Genomic DNA, 22,785 nt, shown 5'->3' with positions numbered 1-22,785 from the left:
ACTGACGCCCCTGGACAAGTTGTGTCCATAATTTGTAAAATCAATTCAAATGACTTCTACTGAGCGTATTTAACAAATATTCCACTGCATATAGCTATATTTTACGTTTTAAGAGTCGCGCTGAATATTCAGGAAGTCTTGTTTTCAAGTTGATGACGATGCCTGACGTGACGTCACGTCTGGAACGCCTCTGACCGAGAAAGCGACACACAAGGCATTTTGGGTATTTCATTTGGTCTGAAAATGTCGTGCTGATGGCGAAATTAGAAGGAAAAAACATAAATAACGCAATGGTGAATTTTTGTGTGTTGCACCAAGACTACTATTTGATACTAGTTGACACAAATTCCCAGCAGACAAATCAGCCCATTTCCATTGGAGGTTGGGCGCCATCTTGTGCATTTTCCGGGACGCTACATTGGAGTCCAGACGCCTCAAAATGAGACTAAGGACTTCTTTAATCGATTGCAAACATTTATGCTTTCTTCTTCAGAACTATTTGAATCATATTCATAACTGGATGAGTAACAAGAAAGCATCTTCTCCAAATCTGAAGCCATTGTTTTGATTCTCGAGAAAGGCAAGACGTCTTGGCGTGACGTCACGAACAAGGGGGCGGCACCTTCTGAAACTGAAACTTTCTGAGGTCATTTTGAAGTAGATTTGGGACACTTTAAGTCATTTTTATTGGTGTCTTGCATTTGACTAAAAATATCAGACTGCGTGTTTTGGGTATTTTAGATGCTATAAAACGTTTTCTGATGTAAAAAAAAATGGTGTTGGTTGTCCTTTAAATGAAAACTCACAAATGACAGTTTTCTGCACTGTAAGGCGCACCTAAAGGAAAAGATTTTTTTCAAAAGCTGACCATGCGCCTCATAATGCGGCGTGCCTTATGTATGGAAAACGTTTTAACGTTTAACGTTCCTTCTTTTTTTGCGAGGGGTGGTGTTTTTCTTTATCTAGCTATTAAGCTATATTCCTATCTCGCTGGCTATCTGGCTATCTAGCTAGCTGTCTAGCTATTTAGCTGGCTACCTAGCTAGCACTTTATTTGCTATCTATTAGCTATCTAGATGTCTCGTTAGCTATTGAGCTAGCTATCTATTAGCTATCTAGCTGGCTCTTTAGCTTTCTTGCAGACTATCTATTAGCTATATAGCTGGATATGTAGCTATTAGCTATATATTAGCTAGCTATCTAGCTTTCTATCTATTTGAGTTATTCCAGGTTGAGTGAACGCGGGCGCATGTGGCTGCCGCTGATCACCTCTTCAGCTTCCAAAAACATTGGCTGGTTTTCCAATTGTGTCCGTCACAATTCAGAATTTATTAAATGGTGCAGGAAACTTTGTGGTTGGGTTTTTTGCGATTAGTCGTCTTATTGTGTTTCAAAGTATGAAAAATAGGGCAGGCAACTTCAAGGCCGGGCAGGCAACTTTTCAGAGTTGTCTGCCCGGGTGTCCGCTAACTTTGTGTCATGAGTTTCCAACACTGTTTTTCCTGTAATTTTGACAAGTTCGGCGGGCCGGATTGAAAAACCTAACGGGCCGTATGTGGCCCGCGGGCCGTAGTTTGCCCATGTCTGACTTAGGATCTCGACTTGCATTCAGCTCCCTCGACAAAGTATTTGATATCAACACAGCATGGAGCAAAATGTTAATGAGTAGAATGATAAATTGTTGTTTTTTTAACAGCATTTCCTCTGTTCTCTCTAGGAATCACATTGCCATCTGCTTTTTCAGCCGTCTACTTTCTTCTTTTCATTGGTGTCTGCACGTGGTGGGCATGTCATCTTCCAATTACTCACCTCGGTTTCAGCACTCTGTATGTGATGGTGGGCTTCTTCACTGCTGGCCACATTGTTTGTTTGTACCTATACCAGTGTCTCCTGGCCCAGGTTCTTTTTCCACCCTCCAGCATGTGGGCAAGGTAAGATTAAACCAAGGGCATGTTGTCGAGTTCTACTTTTTAACAATCAGTCATTTCAACACCGAACCACAGAATAGATTAGTGTGTATCCTTGTGGATATTTTCCAGTGTTAAAGAACAACCGACACAATTTTTTTGTTTCCTAACTGACATCAGAAAAACGTTTTATAGCATCTAAAATACCCAAAACACACAGGCTGATATTTTTAGTCAAATGCAAAACACAAATAAAAATGAGTTAAAGTGTCCCAAAACTGCCACTATTGAACTGGGGAGATTCAGAAAGTTGCACCCTCTTGTTCGTGACGTCACGTTAGGTTTGGCCCACCCACAACTGCCTTGCTCCAGAATCAAAACAATGGCTTCAGAGTGTTCAGATTCGGAGAAGATGCTTTCTTGTTACTCATTCAGTTATGAATGTGATTCAAATACAGTAAAGTCTTGTTATCGGATATATCGATAGTCCCGGTTATATCGATATTTTTTCGGACTCCCTTGAATATCGATATAACGAGACTTTACTGTAGTTCTGAAGAGAAAAGCATACATGTTTTCGATCGAGTAAAGAAGTCCTTCCGAATAGATTCGATGAAACCGGTGAAGGTTAAAGCCACCCGTGATTGGTTAAAATCCGTGGTAGAAGACAAAGGGGTGGGTTTTACGCACACACAAAAGGAGAAGGGTTCAAGACAGCGGCACACTTTGCTCTGGTCCGTTGGAAATGGCTGGTTTGTCCGCTGGGAATATGTGTAAACTTACACCTTTATGCGTGTTACCGCAATTGGCTGCCACACAACGATTCACCATCACGTAATTTATTGTGTTTTGCTTCTAATTTCGCGATCAACACTGAGTTTTCAGGTGAAAAAAAGTACCCAAAATGCACTGTGTCGCTTTCTCGGGCAGGGGTGTACAGAATGTGACGTCACTTCCGGCATCAACATCAACTCGAAAACAAGACTTCATGAGTCAGTGGGACTTTTAAAACGTAAAATAGAGCTATATTCGGTGGAATACAGTAAAGTCTCGTTATATCGATATTCAAGGGAGTCCGAAAAAATATCGATATAACCGGGACTATCGATATATCCGACCCTGTTTGCATGTAATTTTCTCTGTGCGTGCATAGAAATAGTATCGATATAACCGGGACTATCGATATATCCGATATCGATATAACGAGACTTTACTGTATTTGTAAAATGCGGTCAGTAGAAGTCATTTGAAGTTATTTTACAAATCATGGATGCAACTTGTCGGGAGTTGTCGGTTGTCCTTTAAAGAAAACAATCTTAATGTCAGAGGTGGGCATTTTGTCAGACGGACAATCACCTCAGTAGGACCGACTTAACATGGTCCCACTCTGTTCTTCAATAACAACAGCCAATTGGTGTTGAGATAGAAAAAAAGGACAAAAAAGAAAAAATGAAATGATCACGATAGACACACACACAACATAGTGATTGGAGAAATAAAAATATCTCACACATCACCGTGATTTGTGGTAGTGAAAGATGTGCAACACCATTTCCTTTTTTTTCTTTGGTATTTGGTTGCGTGTCAAGTGTGCGTCACCTGCATGTGATGTGGTACAAGTACATCTTTTCTTGACACCGTTTGGCTGTTGCTGATGACTCGAAACGACTGTACTACCACTGCACTGAAATAATAATTTACGGACTAACCAAAATGACAATGATGAGAAGTTTTCTTCAGCCGTCATCTGTACTTCTTTGAAGGTTTCGGACGTTTCGCTTCTTATCCAAGAGGCTTCGTCAGCGAGCTAAAATCTTTTGTTGGTAGTTTTGGCCCTATATATATCCCTACTGTCCAGACGTGGCGGTGCCAGACTCTGCTATGATAAGCCCTGCTCTCAGGTTGGGGGACCAGAGGACTACTCCCTGCGGCTAAAATGATTACTTCTATTGTCCTGACTGATTACTTCTATTGTCCTGCCTGAGTATGGGGTCTACGACTGGCCTGATTGCCCCATTTGATCTGGTATCACCTCATCAGCATAACTAAGCCTATGTTGCCTAAGATGTCGGTTGTAGGAACGATCCAAATTGAACCTCACCCCACCATTGGGTTAAGGCTTTTGATGTTTTATGAAAATAGCTTCTTTTATAAAATGACAATGATCATCTTTTTTTTTTAACACACCCGCCTCAAAATCAATCCGCTTTAGTTCAATTTGTAGTGGGAGATGCCAACATGTCAACAGTGGGGCGAGGAAAAAAGATCGATGAATGTCCAATTAGTGGATTGAGATGGGCCCGAAGCACCTCCCTGCGAACACCCGAGAGTAACAATCAAATTTATTCTCTGAAGTCACAAAACACACATAGATAGTTTGAGCCATCTACCATGGCGAGAGGACCTGATGAGAAAGTATAGCTGGTCCACCATCTCCCTCCAGAATCTGAGACTCTCCAGCATCCTGAAAGACCCTGCTATGGAGGCTGAGGAGTGTGTTCTTCCTGTAGAGGATTTAGTTTTCAAAAAGGGGATCTCCATCGCAGTCTGCCAATCAAAAAGCACTATCCTCAATAGCCATGCGGCATTACAAAGATAGGGCAACCAAGATAACACACAATGTTTTTAACGTATTCACTGCCAGGCGTTCAAAAATGTGTCCACTCCAGTGCTAGCGTTTTTGTCATTTTCACTTAAATTCCAGGACCCACAGAATATTGAGTTTTAGAACTACATAAACATTCAATACAGCATTATAAATCTTAGAAGACACTCTTATTACATCACAAAAAAGTTAATTCCTAAATTATATGGGTTTGCAGTTATCTGTGGTTGAAATGCGGGTGGCTGTACAAAAGGAAAATGGCAAAAAAACACATAGCCAGGGGTCTGACCAGCGCTTTATCGGCAGTCCCCGCCAAAACCAAAACCAAAACCCGAACAAATACAGAAATGGCGCTCCACATCATATTTTCAATTCCCGAATAAATTTGGGAATGGCAGTGAATAAGTTAATAGTTTTAGTCTTCTTTTTGGGTCGTACAGAATAGCTATCTATTCACTAGCTATTAGCTATCTATTTGCTAGCTAGCTAGCTTGCTATCTATTTAAGTTACTTCAGGGTTGAGTGAACGCTGGCGCATGTGGCTGCCGCTGCCCAACCACAGAAAAAACTTATCCTGTGATTGTAAAGTGACCTTGAGAGTTTTGAAAAGCGCTTAGAAATGAAATGCATTATTATTATTATAACTACACAATATGCAGTGCTTTTAAGAGTGCTAGGCAGATCTCATCCACTCCTGATAGCCTGCAAAATAGGTTTTTAACTACCTTGATGACCTCAATCACAGAGACAGGAGAACCTGCTTCTAAATCCCAATAACATGCTTCCTCAAAGGAATGCATATTGGTGGAATTGAAGAAGTCTTCAACGTATTCTTCGACCAGGAAGTCTTTCTCCATGGGATCACATAACTCTCGTGGCCGGGTTTTTACTGCAGCCAGAACCGATACACATTAGATGGCTCTAGATTAGGATTAGGCCAACAATCCCTATAAAATTGACGGCATCACTTATTGCTGGAGTCCACCAATAAAGGCACTGACCAACTTGTGGCCACGGCTCTGGTCGGCTGTCTCAGGAATGGAATTGTGGCATATGGTCCATTCTGACTCAATGGCCATTGCTTTGCTCAGAACATAGTTACAGTTCTCCAGTAGATGGTAGTTCAAACTCGCCCCGGAAGAACTGGATGAAGTCGCTGGGGAGAGAGAAGTCCCAACCACGAGAAAGTGGAGAAGATAAATACATGGATATATACTCAATATTCTAGTACAGTGATACCTCGGTTTACGAACCCGTTGGTTGACGAACGTTTCAGTTTTTCGAACGTTACATTTATGAAAATTTTACCTGGGCATACAAACTATTTTTCGGGATACACACGGAGCTGCCACAATGAGTGATGTGCCGTTCGCGAACGAGCCCGTTCTCCTAACAAGAAAATGGTAGCCGGCTGTTTTGGGGGGGTTAAACATTAAAGAGACAGGCAGACGACAGAGAGATAGTGAGAAAATGGATAGAAAACAGTGAAATTTGGACTCGTTTCAACTTTGATAGTTCAAAAGCAGAGTGTAGACTGCAAGGTTAAAACATCCCAAAAATCAGGCTCCACAAATAACCCCGCACAAGCCATCTGTACACTTGATGCAAAGAGCTATCAACCCAGCTAAACAGAGCACAATTGATGAGGAAAAAGGTAAAATTATCGCAGAGAAAGCACCTCCAAGGGAGCATTCCTTAAGATGGTGAAAGCAGAAGGCTCGGTTTCTCATGAAGTGTTTAATGCTGATGAAAGCGACCACTCCATTCCATCAAGCCATCAACGACCGTCACAAAGGTAAATAAAATGACTATTATACAGTACAGTTTATTTTTTTAATTATAACACCATAGCACATTTATTAAACATAAAATAAGGTATATTTTGTGTAGTTTAGAAAATAAGAAAGTAGAAAATTATGTTTTATGGGGACCTGGGAGCGGATTATTCTCATTTTACTGGTTTCCGAGGGGAAATAAATTTTTGGGAGACACACTTTTCACCATACACACTCTGTCTGGGAACCAAATAAGTTCGTAAGCCAATGTATTACTGTATCAGTAATAAAAAGAAAATCTACTCATGTCACCAATCAGTTTGGTCATTCCATATTTTCATTTTTTTCTTTGTTCCTACCAAGGCTCTTTGGTCTGAAGGACATTATCAAACCCGGAAATTGCTCAACACCATATGACTTCAGCCTTAACACTGAATACGAGTGGCCAGTTTATCTTAATCCAGGAATACTCTTCCTACTCTACATTAACTCAGCAATGGTCCTGAAGACAGGGTGTCATGGAACACTGAACCAGGTATCTCTTGCTTGCTTTCTCTTTATCAATCGTGGCTGTTCTTCAAATTCTAAACGTACACGTTATTGGTCAGTTTTACTTGGCTGATGAGTTTGCAATTTGATATTTCTTTCAAAACGTTGAATCCATGTTATTTTATCAGAGGGGTTTCGAGGATAAACGATTTAAGGGGTGCTGATCTTGCCACGCAAAAAAATGTTTTTTTTTCCACACATTTTCATGCTGATTTGATTTCACACTCCAAAGAAGAATCATACTTCTAATTTGTAATGTAAAATTTGTTCATTCATTCATTTTCCGATCCTTTCATCCTCATGAGGGTTGCAGGGCGTTCTGCAGCCTTTCATAGCTGTCTTCGGGCAGTAGGTGGGAGACACCCTAAATCAGTTGCCAGGCACACAGAAACGCACAACCATTCACAGTCACACTCACACCTACGGACAATTTGGAGTGCTCAATCAGTCTGCCATGCATGCTTTTGGAAATTTGTGAGGAAACTGGAGGACCCAGAGAAAACCCACGCTGCCAAGCATCAAAACTCCCTACAGGAAGGCCAGAATTTAATTGAATGGACCTCTGCACTGTGAAGCCGATATGCTAAGCACTCGACTACCACGCCGCTGATAACTCAACTTGAATTGGATAAAGGTTATTTAATTGTTGAACTTCTCCAAAAGAAGAATTGACATTAATATGGACATAAAGATATATTTAGCCTAATACAGTATCTTGTATACAAATAATATCAGGGTGCCAGTGGAAAATGGACTATGGTTGGTTGAAGTTGGAGAGGAGGGAGGTGTGTCCTGTCGGTGTGACGGGGGAATTCAAGGTGGAAGTAGGACTCCACCAGGGGTCAGCTCTGAGCCCCTCCTTATTCGCTATGGTGATGGACAGGCTGACAGACGATGTTAGACAAGAATCTCATTGGACCATGATGTTTGCAGATGACATTGTGATCTGTAGCGAGAGCAGGGAACAGGTTGGGGAGAAACTAGAGAGGCGGAGGTATGCCCTGGAAAGGAGAGTAATGAAGATCAGTCGCAGCAAGACGGAATATACGTGTGCGAATTAAAGGGATCTAAGTACAATATTGATGCTACAGGGAGAAGAGATAAAGAAGGTGAAATATTTTAAGTACTTGGGTTCAACTGTCCAGAGCAATGGAGAGTGTGGAAAAGAGGTGAAGAAGCGTGTCCAGGCTGGAACAGCTGGAGAGAAATGTCAGGTGTGCTGTGTGATAGAAGGGTTTCAGCTAGGATGAAAGGAAAGGTGTATAAAACAGAGCTGCACATGAACAGGAAAGGCAGACGACACAGCTTGAAACAAAAAAACAAAAGTGAACAAAATTTGAAAAGGTGAGAACATGTATAGAAAACACAGTGAAATTTGGACTCGTTTCAACTTTATTGCTAGTTCAAAGGCAGAGTGTCCACAAATAACCCGCACAAGCCATCTGTACAATTTGCAGAGTAGACAAGCAAGGGAACCAGCTATTAATGAAGTTTCTAGTGTGTCTGCCTTCATCTGTTGCAATATCACAACTTCCAAGATGTACAACCCAAAGCTCCTTGAGACACTTTATGCAAAAAGCTATCCATTCCATCAAGCCATCAAAACCATCACAAAGGTAAATAAAACAGTGTTATTATACACAACAGTTTATTTCTTTCATTACAAAACCATAGCACATTTATTATACATAAAATAAGGTATATTTTGTCTAGTTTTAAGGCGTATTTAGTTGAAAATTATGTTTTATGGGTCCTGGGAACAGATTATTCTCATTTTAATGGTTTCCTATGGGAAATTAATGTTTGGGATACACACTTTTCGCCTTACACACTGTCTCGGAACCAAATAAGTTCGTAAGTTCTTAAGGTATCACTGTACTATGATATACTAAACTGCTTACAGTTCACTTATAAATCTTATAACTTTTAGTGTCTGATTTTGTGATTTTTATCATTTTATATTTCGTATTAGCGATTTTTATTACTGTGTTGGTCTGCTGACCCAAATACGCACGGCTATGGGAAATTAATGTTTGGAATATACACTTTTCATTTTACACACACTTTTTGGAAACCAATTTCGTTTGTAAACCAAGGTACCACTGTAATTGTATTTTAATGTAGATTTCAGTCACATCACCCAGTGATTCGATGCTCAATGAATGTCACAACATTTTCTGACATATTACTTGGTTTAACCTCTACAATGTCTTTTACCAAATTGTTTGCTGAACTCCAAATTGTAACCGAAACATTTGAATATGTATTGTAGTTGGTCATATTTTTTTTCTTCTTGTGCTTTTGAGGGTGAAGATAAGCAACAGCAGCTCAAAAATGCAAATGGGCCTCAAGAGGATATGTTAGAGTTGAGCTCATGGATTCAAAAGAGTGACGATTGTGAAGAAGATACACAGGTGAACCCATGACTGTCTTTGCACATATGATTTTAAAAAATATACATTATTTAGGTTTTAATTGGCCTATTCTAATCTGTGAAGTTTTCCACATTAGTTTTCTCTTCTCGAATATGGATCTGACAGTAAATATTTCTCCTAATTTTCAATGCATCTGAGCATTCGTGTCCTTGAGAGATTTGAAAGGCGCTTAAAATGAAATGTATTCTCTCACAACTGCTACCTTCATGTTCTCTATCACATCATCGACACACACACACATACACACACACACACACACACACACACACACACACACACACACACACACACACACACACGCACACACGCACGCACACACACACACACACACGCACGCACGCACACACACACACATACACATGTAGATGTATGTGATATGTAGATATGCTGTGGCGAAAAAAAAGCCGAAAGGAAAACACGATTCACTTTCACTACATCAATTTCTTGCATAATATTTTCTACTTTGGATTGGATTTGGATTAGTCTCACAGTGGAGAAATTTACATTTCACAGCAGGAAAGTGATTAAAGGATGAAAGTAGAAAAACAAAATACATGAGCTTCCTCCATCTTTCATCTTAAATATTTTTATGCTCTCTTCAAGCATTAAAGATTTTCTTTTCTTCACACCATGGTCTGCAAAGGTCCGCTTTGGAGCCATTTTAGCAATGCACTGTTTGTGCTGCATCCGAAACTAACAATAATCGATAACACCTGTACCACTGCACATGTGTCAACCAGTGTCATGGTTTTTGTTGTCCTTTTTTTAAAGCAATCGGAGTCAGTGTGGCGGCCTGAGATTGGATTAGACTTTTGTGGAAGGGTTATTTTCGATGTAGTGAACCAGATTGCATGGCAAGGGTGTATAAAACTACTTCATATTATGCAACATGGGGGCTTTTCATTGTCAGGGGAAGAAAAAAAGGGAATGGCTTTAATGCATGAGGATTTTTTTCACATGTGGGGCTATTTTCGCACATGTATATTTCATTTCAGATTCACAGTATTTTTTTCCATTCTTGGCTTTTTTTCTCCGTGTTTCAGTTCATGCTCTTGTCTGTGGGAAGAGAGCGCAGTCATGAAGAAACTGGGTCAGAAGAAAGTCCAACACAACTGGGTATGTTATTGTCAGAGATGTTCGATCGGACACTGTGGACAAAGGCTTGGACACAGAAAGATTGTTTTTTACTGCCGGCAGGGAACGTAGTCATTCATGACAGACGCCCAAATTCTGCAGCCCTCTGCCAATCTATTCATTGAGAGTATCTGCAAATTAAAGTGATACATTAGTAAAACATAGTTTTCTTGATTGAATACCACACCTCTTGAGTTCTAAGCACCAACAGCTGTAAGCAATAAAGCATATATATTTTAATTGGTTGTCTTTTCCATGAACTGATAAATTTGTAACCTGGCTAATGAGCTCTTCCTGTGAGGGAGTTTCAAGTCCTGTGACAAAGGAGTTTCCCCAAGTCCTAAATTCTGTCCAAGGCCAGATCTCCTAGATGAAGATGACAGTTTAAGTGGGCTGTGTCTGTTTCACTCAGATTGACTATAGTCATCTGCAACCTTTAATGTGGGCCTATTGTGTACTCGAGTCACACGTGTTCACTAAGCATATAACATGACACTTTTAAATATGATAACTTTTATTCGGTCTAATCTCTATCAGTTATTTACTTATTTACTTATTTATTTGTTTGTTGATGCACTTATTTTTTTCTTTGTGATATGGGAGTTAAAAATAAAACTACCGGTATTATAATAATGTGTTGAGACACCCTCAAAACTGGGAATTCCAGGTTCGTATGTTAAATTCTCTTTCTTGAAGGACATTGTAAAATAATACAAAAATGTGAATCACAATGAGGTACCACAGCAAAGAAACATGAAGTCGGAATGTGCCACTTACCTCTACTTGACAGTAATAAGCTTGCTTTAACTTACTACATTGATAACTTGGTTTTTGTCAATGATCCGTTCCAGAAACCTGTTTTAAACTGATTTGTTCAAAAACATTTTGAATCTGTTCCAAGTTTAGAAAAAACACTTTTAAAGCATGTTATAACCATTTTACACATGAACTGTGTAAACATGTAATAATAGAACAATTCAGTTGTAAAATACTATAAAAACAAACCGTAATGTGTTTTATTTTCACCAATTTAAAATCAACATTAACATTGAAACATAAAATCTCTGTCTCTGTCTCGCACACACACACCCCATGATGGCCCTACCATGAAAGACAGAGACAGAGTAGGTGCAGGAGTGTGTTAGTTTTTCAAAAGGACATCATTGATTACCTTGAGATCTGACACGGAGCCCTGGGGTGCACTTTTTACGGCAATTTTCACAATGGAGAAATTACCAAATTGAAGCTGCAAAATTGTGAAGGATGGAAGTAGAACAAAACTCATTTAAATAAATATAAATATAAGCATATTAAAAATGGGTGGGTGGGGTCAGTCCAGGTTTTGGGGTCTTTCTATATCACGGGTGCATTGTGGTGGAGGACCACAAAGAGCAGGCACGAAGGAGTAGGGTAAATTCGGCAAACTGTATTAACAAACTACTGAGGAAAGGAAATGCTGAAGAAAGTCCTGCAAAGTTGCAAACAAAAAAAAAACATGCCTGAAGCAAACACGCTTACAGCAACATAAACCAAGGACAGCAACAACAAACATGACAGAGCAAACACCTAGTTGTCATTTTAATGCAAAAATCACAAAATGACCAACAGGTGAAACTGAATAGTTTGCTCACAATGTAACACTACACGTATAACAGTCCGATTTGCATGGATCTCAATGAGACATGTCCGCTTTTTTTTAATCGTGATTGAACAATACAAACGTCGACTCACAATGGAATGCTACATGAGAATCACGTCTGATTTAGCTTATAACAGTCAAAACTGACAGGTGTGTTTTTCTTTGGCAGGTTTTGGTGACACAACCAGTCAACAGTCTGAAAACCCATTTGTAATACTGGGAAAGAATATCATGCAACAGAGTTATGTCTGTGCTCTGATAGCAATGATGGTAATTGTCAACATCATCTAATGGTAACTCTACCAAATGGCATACTGTCAGAGATGTTCGATCGGACACTGTGGGTAAAGACTCGAACCCAGAAAGATTGTCTTTGCTGCCGGCAGGAGACACAGGCATCCATGTCAGACGCCTGAATTCTGCAGCCCTCTGCCAAGCTATTTATTGAGAGTATCAGAATCAGAATACCTTTATTCGTCCCACAATGGGGAAATTTGCAGTCCACAGCAGCAATTGAAAAGTGAGGGGGTTGGGGTGGGGTGAAAGGATAGAAGACAAGATATTCTAAGCATAACAAAATAAAAATGTCAACTGTATACTGTGCAAATGTAAATGTGCAAATCCGTTCCATAAGAGAAAAAAAACTACATAGTGCAGAATCAAGAAATGCAAGTACAGTAAAGTCTCGTTATATCGATATTCAAGGGAGTCCGAAAAAATATCGATATAACCGGGACTATCGATATATCCGATCCTGCGCCGAACTGCATTAAACAAAAGCCGCCAAAAGAGGGCAGCCAAGCGCCATATAAGAAACGGAGCTGGCCATTAGCTCCCTTTTTTTTTGGGTGAGAGATGTTCCCCCAATGTTGCCTCAAAATGGCACATATAATTCTTTAATGATTGTAAACATGTATGCTTTAATCTTCAGAACTACAGTGTATTTGAAACATATTCATAACTGGATGTGTAACAAGAAAGCATATTATCCGAATCTGAAGCCATTGTTTGGATTCACAAGCAATGCAAGACGTCTTGGCGTGAAGTCATTTTTATTTGCATTTGAATAAAAAGTGACATCGGCTGTCCTTTAATACACAGTATGAACTGATAATAATTGGCTAATGATCGCTCTTCAGCTGTGAAAACAAGTTTCATTGTAGCAAAAAAACGATCCATTCATAACAGTACAGTGGGCATGTCCTAACACAACAGGGAAAGGCAACATCATCTTACTGTATTATGTATACAATTTAAAAAAGTCATCAACCTTCTTCTGCTTCCCATTTTTACCTTTTAACACAAACACTTCAATCTCGTCTGCTCCACACGAGCTAGCGTCTGAAAATGAAAATGGCTCTGCTACACGGGTGCTGGGCACGTAACCAAGTCACCTGACCAAGTCGACCAATGGCGCGACCGATGGCGTGACACGTGACAAAGTCACACGGCCAAGTCGACCAATAGCGCGACCGATGGCGGCTCATGTGACCAAGTCGACCAACGGCGCGACCGATGGCGGCTCACGTAACAAGACACGTGACCAAGTTGACCAATGGCGCGACGGATATATCGATATAAACAACAAAAATGGCCGGCGGGGGATGAAAAGGAGCACCGTAATAACCGGATTATCGTAATAACCGGGTATCGTATATGCTAATCAATTAAAAAGACTAGTATGTCAAGGGAAATGAAAACAGCATCGTAATAAGCGGTACTATCGATATAACCGATATCGATATAACGAGACTTTACTGTAACAGCATGAAACTTATAAATATGATAACTTCTTATTCTGGCTAATCTCTATCACATATTCCATAACAAAAAGCTATAATAGAAATAGAAAGCCCACACCCTTGTTCGAATGCCTGCTTAGTCTTCTTCTTTTCCTTTATTATATATATATATATATATATATATATATATATATATATATATATATATATATATATATATATATATATATATATATATATATATATATACAGTAAAGTCTCATTATATCGATATCGGATATATCGATAGTCCCGGTTATGTCGATACTATTTCTATGCACGCACGGAGAAAATACATGCAAACAGGGTCGGATATATCGATATATATCAATATTTTTTCGTCCCTTGAATATCGATATAACGAGACTTTACTGTATATATATATATATATATATATATATATATATATATATATATATATATATATGTGAAGTCATTTTGCAGCTCTTGAAAAACGTGTTTTGTTGTTGTTTAGGTTTGGAGCATCTCATACCACAGCTGGCTGACATTTGTGCTCCTCCTGTGGGCTTGTCTCATCTGGATTCTGCGAGCTAGGTTAAAAACTATTCCACTAGTTGCAATGTATAGATAGAATAGAAAAGGATATCTATCTCTCTTATATCTATTAAAGTGTCACGAATGTTGTCGTGACATGCCTTTTTCAGCTCATTGAATATCTATCTATCTATCTATCTATCTATCTATCTATCTATCTATCTATCTATCTATCTATCTATCTATCTATCTATCTATCTATCTATCTATCTATCTATCTATCTATCTATCTATCTATCTATCTATCTATCTATCTCTCTCTCTCTCTCTCTCTCTCTCTCTCTCTCTCTCTCTCTCTCTCTCTCTCTCTCTCTCTCTCTCTCTCTCTCTCTCTCTCTCTCTCTCTCTCTCTTCTCTGTTAATCATTTCACACATAGGTTACTCCAGAGTAAAAGTTGCATCCCGGCCAAACGATGGGGAATAAAAAAAGACTATATAGATCGATAAGAGGCTACAATACTGGCTGAAGTTACTTTATGCATCAACTAAATGAAGCTACGCTAAAAGAAATACAATACAATGTAATGTAATAAATGTATTATTATTAATAAAGCTTTATTTATATTGTGCTTTCACAACCACTTCAAGGACAACCGACGCCCCCGGACTAGTTGTGTCCATAATTTGTAAAATCACTTCAAATGACTTCTACTGAGCATATTTTACAAAGATTCCACAGCATATACCTATATTTTACGTTTTAAGACCTGCACTGAATATTCAGGAAGTCTTGTTTTAGAGTTGATGACGATGCCTGACGTGACGTCACGTCTGGAATGCCCCTGACCGAGAAAGCGACTCACAATGCATTTTGGGTACTTTGTTTGGTCTGAAAACTTCGTGTTGATGGTGAAATTAGAAGGAAAAAACATAAATAACGCGATGGTGAATCGTTGTGTGTTGCACCAAGACTACGATTTGATACTAGTTGGTATTGTGCATTTTCTGGGACACTATATTGGAGTCCTGACGGCTTCTTTAATCGATTGCAAACATTTATGCTTTCCTCTTCAGAACTATTTGAATCGTATTCATAACTGGATGAGTAACAAGAAAGCATCTTCTCTGAATCTAAAGCCATTGTTTTGATTCTAGAGCAAGGCAACACATCCTGGCGCGACGTCACGAACAAGGGGTCATTTTGAAGTAGTTTTGGCACACTTTAACTCATTTTTATTGGTGTTTTGCATTTGACAAAAATATCAGTGAAAAAATGGTGTCGGTTGTTCTTTAAGCTCCAACAAAACACTTTATAGAACATTTAATATCCTATCCCCAAATCTGAATGTTGATCCATATATAAGGTGCATCGTTTCACAAGGTACAGTATGGAAAAGACGGTAGTACCAGTGACGTGCAGTCAGGGGAGGCAGGTGAGGCTGTGCCTCACCTGTCATCATGGAAATATCAAATGAAAAAAAAAATTAAACGGTTTATTTATTCAATATTTTTGTATAGTTTATTTAGTGATTTCTACTTTAAAGTTCTTTTCCATTTAACTTCACAATTTTTTTTTCAAAATTGCTGAATTTTCACATTTACCGTTCAAATACTAAGTAGAGACGAGCGGTGAGGCAGCGCTGGCTAAGCCTCACCATGGATTGCGCAATGACTATGCTAACTGTGCTGGCTTGCTCTGCAGTATCTGCATATCGCTATTAAAGTGTTCAAATACTTTTAGTATATGAACTAAATGTCTACAGTTTAGCTGGTGTATATAATGTAGAGTCACTTTACATTATAAACACTGTACTACAGTGTTTATTTTATTTTTATCAAAACTGTGTGCATAGGTGAGGCACACAGTTCTCCTGCCTCATGACAGGGGGCGCTGGTCATTACAGAGAATCTTCTTGCGCCTCCTCGGCTACAGAATAATAGAATTAGTGAAAGCAAGCTACAGTAAACAGAAGAATTACGTATCTAAATTGAAAGAAATAGAGATACTTTTAAAACTGAAGAAAGACGAGGAAGGCTTCTACAAAGAAGGTATCGATGCCTTTCTTCAGAAAGAATGGCGCATGGACTTCATTTATAAGTAAAGGTAACACGATGACATTTTTTTATTCTTTTTTTTTCCTATGCTACAGTTTATATATAGAATGCTGACATGACATTTTAAACAAAACACGTTAACTGTTGCCAATCAAATGGTGAATAAGCTACTCTGTAGAGTTCATGTTTGTAAATCTGACTGTAATGCCGTCAGTGCCTCACCAGCCATGAACCTCACCATACGTCACTGGGTAGTACTGTATCTAATTTTTAATATTTTTATTTCTTGATTACAAAATCTTGATTGCAATGTCTGTTTGAATTTATTGCTAAAAACTGGTTTTGTTCTCTTTTTGTAGACGACATGCAGCCATGCTGAGTTCCCCATTTATCATGGTTTATGGTCTGGCACTGTGTTGCCTGCAATATGTATGGGCCATGGACCTTGCGCTTGAACTGCCTACCACCATGAGAACCATGAGTCTCAGACAGCTGGGGCTAGATAAAGCCCAGTACCCGTGTCTGAGACTGGGAGCTATGGTAAAGTAAAAAAGAAAATGTTTTAACAGAAAACACCAGACTCTAAAACAGAAACAGAAACTGGAGACTCTAAAATTCCCTAGTACAGATACACCTGAAGTCTCCATCGATGAGAAGCTTTCTTCCGTCATCTGTACTTGTTTGAAGGTGTCAGATGTTTCGCTGCTTATCCAAGAGGCTTCGTCAGCGAACAAAAATCTTTTGCTGGGAGTTTTGGCCCTATATCTATATCCCTACTGTGCAGACGTGGTGGTGCCAGACTCTGCTATAATTGGTCCCTGCTCTTAGGTTGGGGGGAGCAGAGGACTACTCCGTGCGGCTACACTGTTTACTTCTATTGTCCAATTTTTGACAGACTTATAGAAGTCGGTTGCTAGCAACCACTCATTTGACGACAATGTGGTTAAAATCTTCACGAAAGAAAAAAAATGGTTTGACAGGGAAGTAAAAGAAGTGAGGTTCAATTTGGAACGTTCGTACAACCGACTTCTTAGGCAACATATGCTTAGTTATGCTGATTTAAATATAGGCTATGGATGTCTTTAAATATCCCAAGGCCCTCCATTTTCTTTGGCCCCCATTCCTTGGTGTTATAGTGCAACTGCTTTCATGGTTTACATAGCTGTACTAAGAAATCTGGAAAAAGTAGCGCTCTATGCATATATCTATTCTGGTATTGTAAAGTGCATGTATTTCCACAGCTAGATTTGACTCCACCTTTTTGTGTGATTCTGTTTTAAAAGAAATCCACATTTTCTTCAATTCTGTTTGTCATTTTTCTTCCCCGTCTTTTTTATTTTTTCCTCTTCAGCTCCTGTTCACCTCAACTTTCTGGCTATTAGTACGTCAGTCAGTGAAGGAAAACTTCAGCAAGAGAAGGAAAATTGGGACACCACTCGAAGAAGTCACTTCAACAGGTATTTTTTTAAACTTTGTCCCGTCATTGTTGCATGCACTCCCTCAAGCATCAATGCCCACACATAAACACATTTCACACGTGAGTAAATATATTCAAGCGTCAAAGAAAACTATTAGAACTTCTTCTTTTCCTTTCGGCTTTTCCCTTCAGGGGTCGCCACAGCCAATCAGTGTCCTCCATCTAACCTGGTTTTGTGCATCCTCTTCTCTCACACCAGCTACCTTCATGTTCTCTTTGACAAGATCCAAAAACATCCTCTTTGGTCTTCCTCTCGGTCTCCTGCCTGGCAGTTCAAGGCTCAGCATCCTTCTCCCGATATCGTAACGCTCTCTCTCTCCTCTGGACATGTCCAAACCATCTCAGTCTGGCCTCTCTGACTTTCTCTCCAAAGCCTCTAAAATGAGTTGTCCCTCTAATGTACTCATTTCTGATCCTATCCAACGTCATCACTCACAAAGAAAACCTCAACATCTTCAGCTCCGCTACCTCCAGCTCTGCTTCCTGTCTTTTCTTCAGTGGCACTGTCTCCAGTCCAAACATCATGGCTGGTCTCACCACCGGTTTATACACCTTTACTTTAATCCTCGCTGAAACCCTTCTATCACACCTGACATTTTTCTCCAGCCGTTCCAGCCTGCCTGGACATACTTATTCGCCTCTTTTCCACACTCTCGATTGCTCTGGACAGTTGACCCCGAGTACTTAAAATCCTCCACCTTCTTTATCTCTTCTCTCTGTAGCATCACTATTCTACTTGGATCACTTTCATTCACAAACATATATTCCGTCTTGCTGCGACTGATCTTCATTCTTCTCCTTTCGTGGGCATACCTCCACCGCTCTAGTTTCTCCCCCACCTGTTCCCTGCTCTCGCTACAGATCACAATGTCACCTGCAAACATCATGGTCCAAGGAGATTCTTGTCTAACATCGTCTGTCAGCCTCTCCATCACCATACCGAATAAGAAGTGGCTCAGAGCTGACCCCGAATGGAGTCTCACTTCCACCTTGAATTCCTATGTCACACCGACAGAACACCTCACAACTGTCTGACAGTCATGATACATGTCTTGCACCACTCTGACATACTTTTCTGTCACTCCAGACTTCCTCATGCAATACCAAAGCTCTTCTCTGGGCACCCTGTCGTATGCTTTCTCCTTATCTACAAAGATACAATGCAATTCCTTCTGGCCTTCTCTGTACTTCTCTATCAGGATTCTTAAAGCCAACACTGCATCTGCCATACTCTTTTGGCATGAAGCCATACTGCTGCTCACAAATGTTCACTTCTGCTCTTAATGTAGCTTCAACTACTCTTTCCCATTGTATGTCTCATCAACTTTATTCGTCTGTAGTTACTACAACTCTGCACATCTCTCTTGTTCTTAAAAATGGGCACCAGTACACTTGGTCTCCATTCTTCAGGCCTCTGTTCACTATCTGAGAGCCCTATGAACCCTCCAGCATAGGGCTAAACTAAAAACAACAAGCGTAGAAGGTAGAGAAAAGGAGTCAAAACATATCAGGAGAGCACTCACTAACTGTGGGTACCCTCAGTGGTCATTTAGCAAATGTCAGAAAGAAAGAATAGGGAATGAAACCAAAAATTCTGAAGATACAAAAAGGAGAGGAGTAGCAGTACCTTCCATTGCAGGAGTTTCTGAAAAACTACAAAGAGTCAAACCGATAAACACTTTAAGGCAAAACTTAGTGCATCCAAAAGATAGGCTGCCAAATGAAAAAGAAAGTAATGTAGTTTATTCAATACTGTAAGAATGAAAATTGCAAAGAGCAGTACATTGGGGAGACTAAACAAATTCTCAAAAAATGACTTTATTAACATCGCAGGGATAATACTAGTGGGCCTCAATCGGCAGTACATATGCACCTAAAAGCTAGCAACCACTCATTTGACGCCAATGAGGTTGAAATCTTAGCGAAAGAACAGATGGTTTGAAAGGGGAGTAAAAGAAGCGATTTTCATAAAACAACTAAATGCTTCATTAAACCGATATGTTGGGGTGAGGTACAATTTGGATCGTTCGTACAACAGCCTGTTTAGGCAAAATAGGATTAGTAATACTGATGAGGTGATACCGGTGGAAGTGGGGCAATCAGGCCAGTCGTGAGTCAGAGCAATAGGAACAATCAGTGGAGCTGCAGGGACTAGGCCTCTGCTACCCCCAACCTGAAAGCAGGGACCTATCATAGCAGGGTCCGGTACCGGCATGCTTGGACAGTAGGGATATATATATATATATATATATATATATATATATATATATATATATATATATATATATATATATATATATATATATATATATATATATGACTGAGAGCTTACACAGACGTATTCCGTCTAGCTGGAAAGCTGTTAGCTATCTGGATATCTTAGCTATTTATTTAGCCAGTCATCTAGCTAATGTATAGCAAATTAGCTAGATGACTAGCTATTAGCTTTTGAAAGGCGCTTTTAAATGAAATGTATTATTATTATTATTATTATTATCACATATTTTGTTTTTCTACTTTCATTCCTTTCATCACTTTGCTGCTGTGAAATGTAAATTTCTCCACTGCGAGACTAATAAAGGCAAATCCAAATTATTATTATACAGACCTTTGTAATTTAAGGTAAACAATATGACCGAATGGATGTGTTTGTCAAATTTACCTCACTATTCTCTTCTACCTGTCTTTCTGACAAGAGATCCATTCTACAAATGAATCCCCCCTCAATGTCCTGGGAGGCATGGTCCTGAGTTTTTATGCCAAATATTGGATTTATGTGTGTGGTGGGATGTTCCTCATGGTTTCTTTTGTGGGAAAACTTGTCGGATACAAGATCATCTACATGATGCTTTTCCTGTTCTGCCTCTGTGTATATCAGGTATGAATATATGAAAACAATTTACAGTACAGTGATACCTTGGTTGACGAACCCCTTGGATTGCAAACTTTTCGGTTTACGAACGTAACATTTATGAAAATTTTACCTTGGCATGCAAACTATTTTTCGGGATACACAATGAGTGATGTGTCGTTGGCGAACGAGCCCGTTCTCGAAACAAGAAAATGTCAGCCGACTGTTTTTGTCCTCTATTCCCCGCCCCCAGTCTTCAGTTAAAACCAGGTGATTGGTCAGGAACGCAGCAGTAAGGGGTGGGAGGTTACAGACAGAGAGAGAGTGAGGCCGTTCTCCAAAAACGAAAATGGCACCCGACTTTTTTTGTCCTCTATTCCCCGCCCCCAGTCTTCGGTTAAAGCCACGTGATTGGTCAAGAACGCAATAGTGAGGGGGCGGGGGGTTAAACATTAAAGGGACAGGCAGACGACAGAGAGAGAGTGATAAAATGAGTAGAAAACAGTGAAATTTGGCCTCGTTTCAGCTTTGATAAGCAAGTTCAAAAGCAGAGTGTAGACTGCAAGGTTAAAATATCCCATCAATCAGGCTCCACAAATAACCCGCACAAGCCATCTGTACACTTGATGCAAAAAGCTATCAAGCCAGCGAAACAGAACACAATTGATGAGGAACAAGGTACATTTATCGCAGAGAAAGCACCTACAAGGAATCATTCCTCAAGATGGTGAAAGAAGAAGGCTACGTTGCTCATCAAGTGTTTAATGCTAACGAAACCGGTCACTCCATTCCATCAAGCCATCAACAACCATCACAAAGGTAAATAAAACAACTTTATTATACTGTTCAGTTTATTTCTTTAATTATAATACCATAGCACATTTATTATACGTAAAACAATGTATATTTTGTGAGGTTTTCAGGCTTAGAAAATTAGAAAGTAGAAATTTATGTTTTATGGGGACCTGGGAACGGATTATTCTCATTGTAATGGTTTCCTATGGGAAATTATTTTTTGGGATACACACTTTTCGCCTTAGACACTCTGGGAACCAATTACGTTCGTAAGCCAAGGTATCACTGTATTTGTATTCACTGATTGTTTTGCTTGTTTTTTTTTAATGATCCATGTTGAAATCACATGATGGTACTGCAAATAATGCGCCCTGCCCTATTCACTCCCAAATAGCACAGATGGGCGCATCGGTAAATTTTGCAGGTCTCTTATTTGTCATACGCCAGCAGCTCGGCCACCTGTCCATCATTGACAGTCGATCATTTTTTTCAATGTCAAACCAAAATTGATCACTTCATTATTGTACCCACACTTTCTCAACTTCTAAATTAAAGTTTTTCGCTGCTATTTCAGGACTATCAGTAAAAAAAAGAAAACATTGCAAAGGTACCAGCAGTGTTGTCGCATCACGAAATTATATTGGTCAATCATTTGTCATTCGTCAGTGGCCACCTCAACATTTTCTAATCCACTTATATATAGATATATAGATATAGCCGTCATCTGTACTTCTTTGAAGGTGTCGGACGTTCTGCTTGCTTATCCAAGATGCTTCGTCACCGAACTAAAATCTTGCTGGTAGTTTCGGCCCCATATGTATCCCTACTGTCCAGACATGGCGCTGCCGGACTCCGCTATGATTCGTCCCTGCTTTCAGGTTGGGGGGAGTAGAGGACTACTCCATGTGACTCCACTGATTACTTCTATTGTCCTGACTGATTACTTCTATTGTCCTGCCTGAGTATGAGGTCTACGACTGGCCTGATTGCCCCATTTGCCATTGCCAGTTGTCCCATTGCCAGTCGTAGACCTCATACTCAGGCAGGACATTAGAAGTAATCAGTCAGGACAATAGAAGTAATCATTGGAGCCGCAGGGAGTAGTCCTCTGCTCCACCCACCCTGAGAGCAGGGACCAATCATAGCATAGTCCGGCACCGCCACGTCTGGACAGTAGGGATATATATATAGGGCCAAAACTACCAGCAAAAGATTTTAGTTAGCTAACGAAGCCTCTTGGATTAGAAGCGAAACGTCCGACACCTTCAAAGAAGTACAGATGACGAC

At 39.7% G+C, this 22,785-nt stretch overlaps 1 protein-coding gene across 1 annotated transcript in view; it reads left to right on the top strand.

Moving 5' to 3' along the window:
* The window catches only part of piezo1 (piezo type mechanosensitive ion channel component 1 (Er blood group)), a 106,864-nt gene that overhangs the window by 13,823 nt on the left and 70,256 nt on the right, over window positions 1–22,785 (top strand). The window contains 9 exon segments of the mRNA XM_089011746.1: window positions 1,718–1,931; window positions 6,651–6,822; window positions 9,143–9,250; window positions 10,315–10,387; window positions 12,214–12,314; window positions 14,301–14,380; window positions 16,735–16,915; window positions 17,727–17,832; window positions 20,549–20,730. Of these exon segments, the coding sequence (XP_088867872.1) occupies window positions 1,718–1,931; window positions 6,651–6,822; window positions 9,143–9,250; window positions 10,315–10,387; window positions 12,214–12,314; window positions 14,301–14,380; window positions 16,735–16,915; window positions 17,727–17,832; window positions 20,549–20,730 (1,217 nt within the window).

The sequence above is a fragment of the Hippocampus bargibanti genome, linkage group LG13, assembly GCF_051943395.1.
Source record: "Hippocampus bargibanti isolate YZ-2025 linkage group LG13, ASM5194339v1, whole genome shotgun sequence".
NCBI lineage: Eukaryota > Metazoa > Chordata > Actinopteri > Syngnathiformes > Syngnathidae > Hippocampus > Hippocampus bargibanti.
Note: the sequence above shows the minus strand (reverse complement) of the source record. Positions and strands in the feature narration are given on the sequence as shown.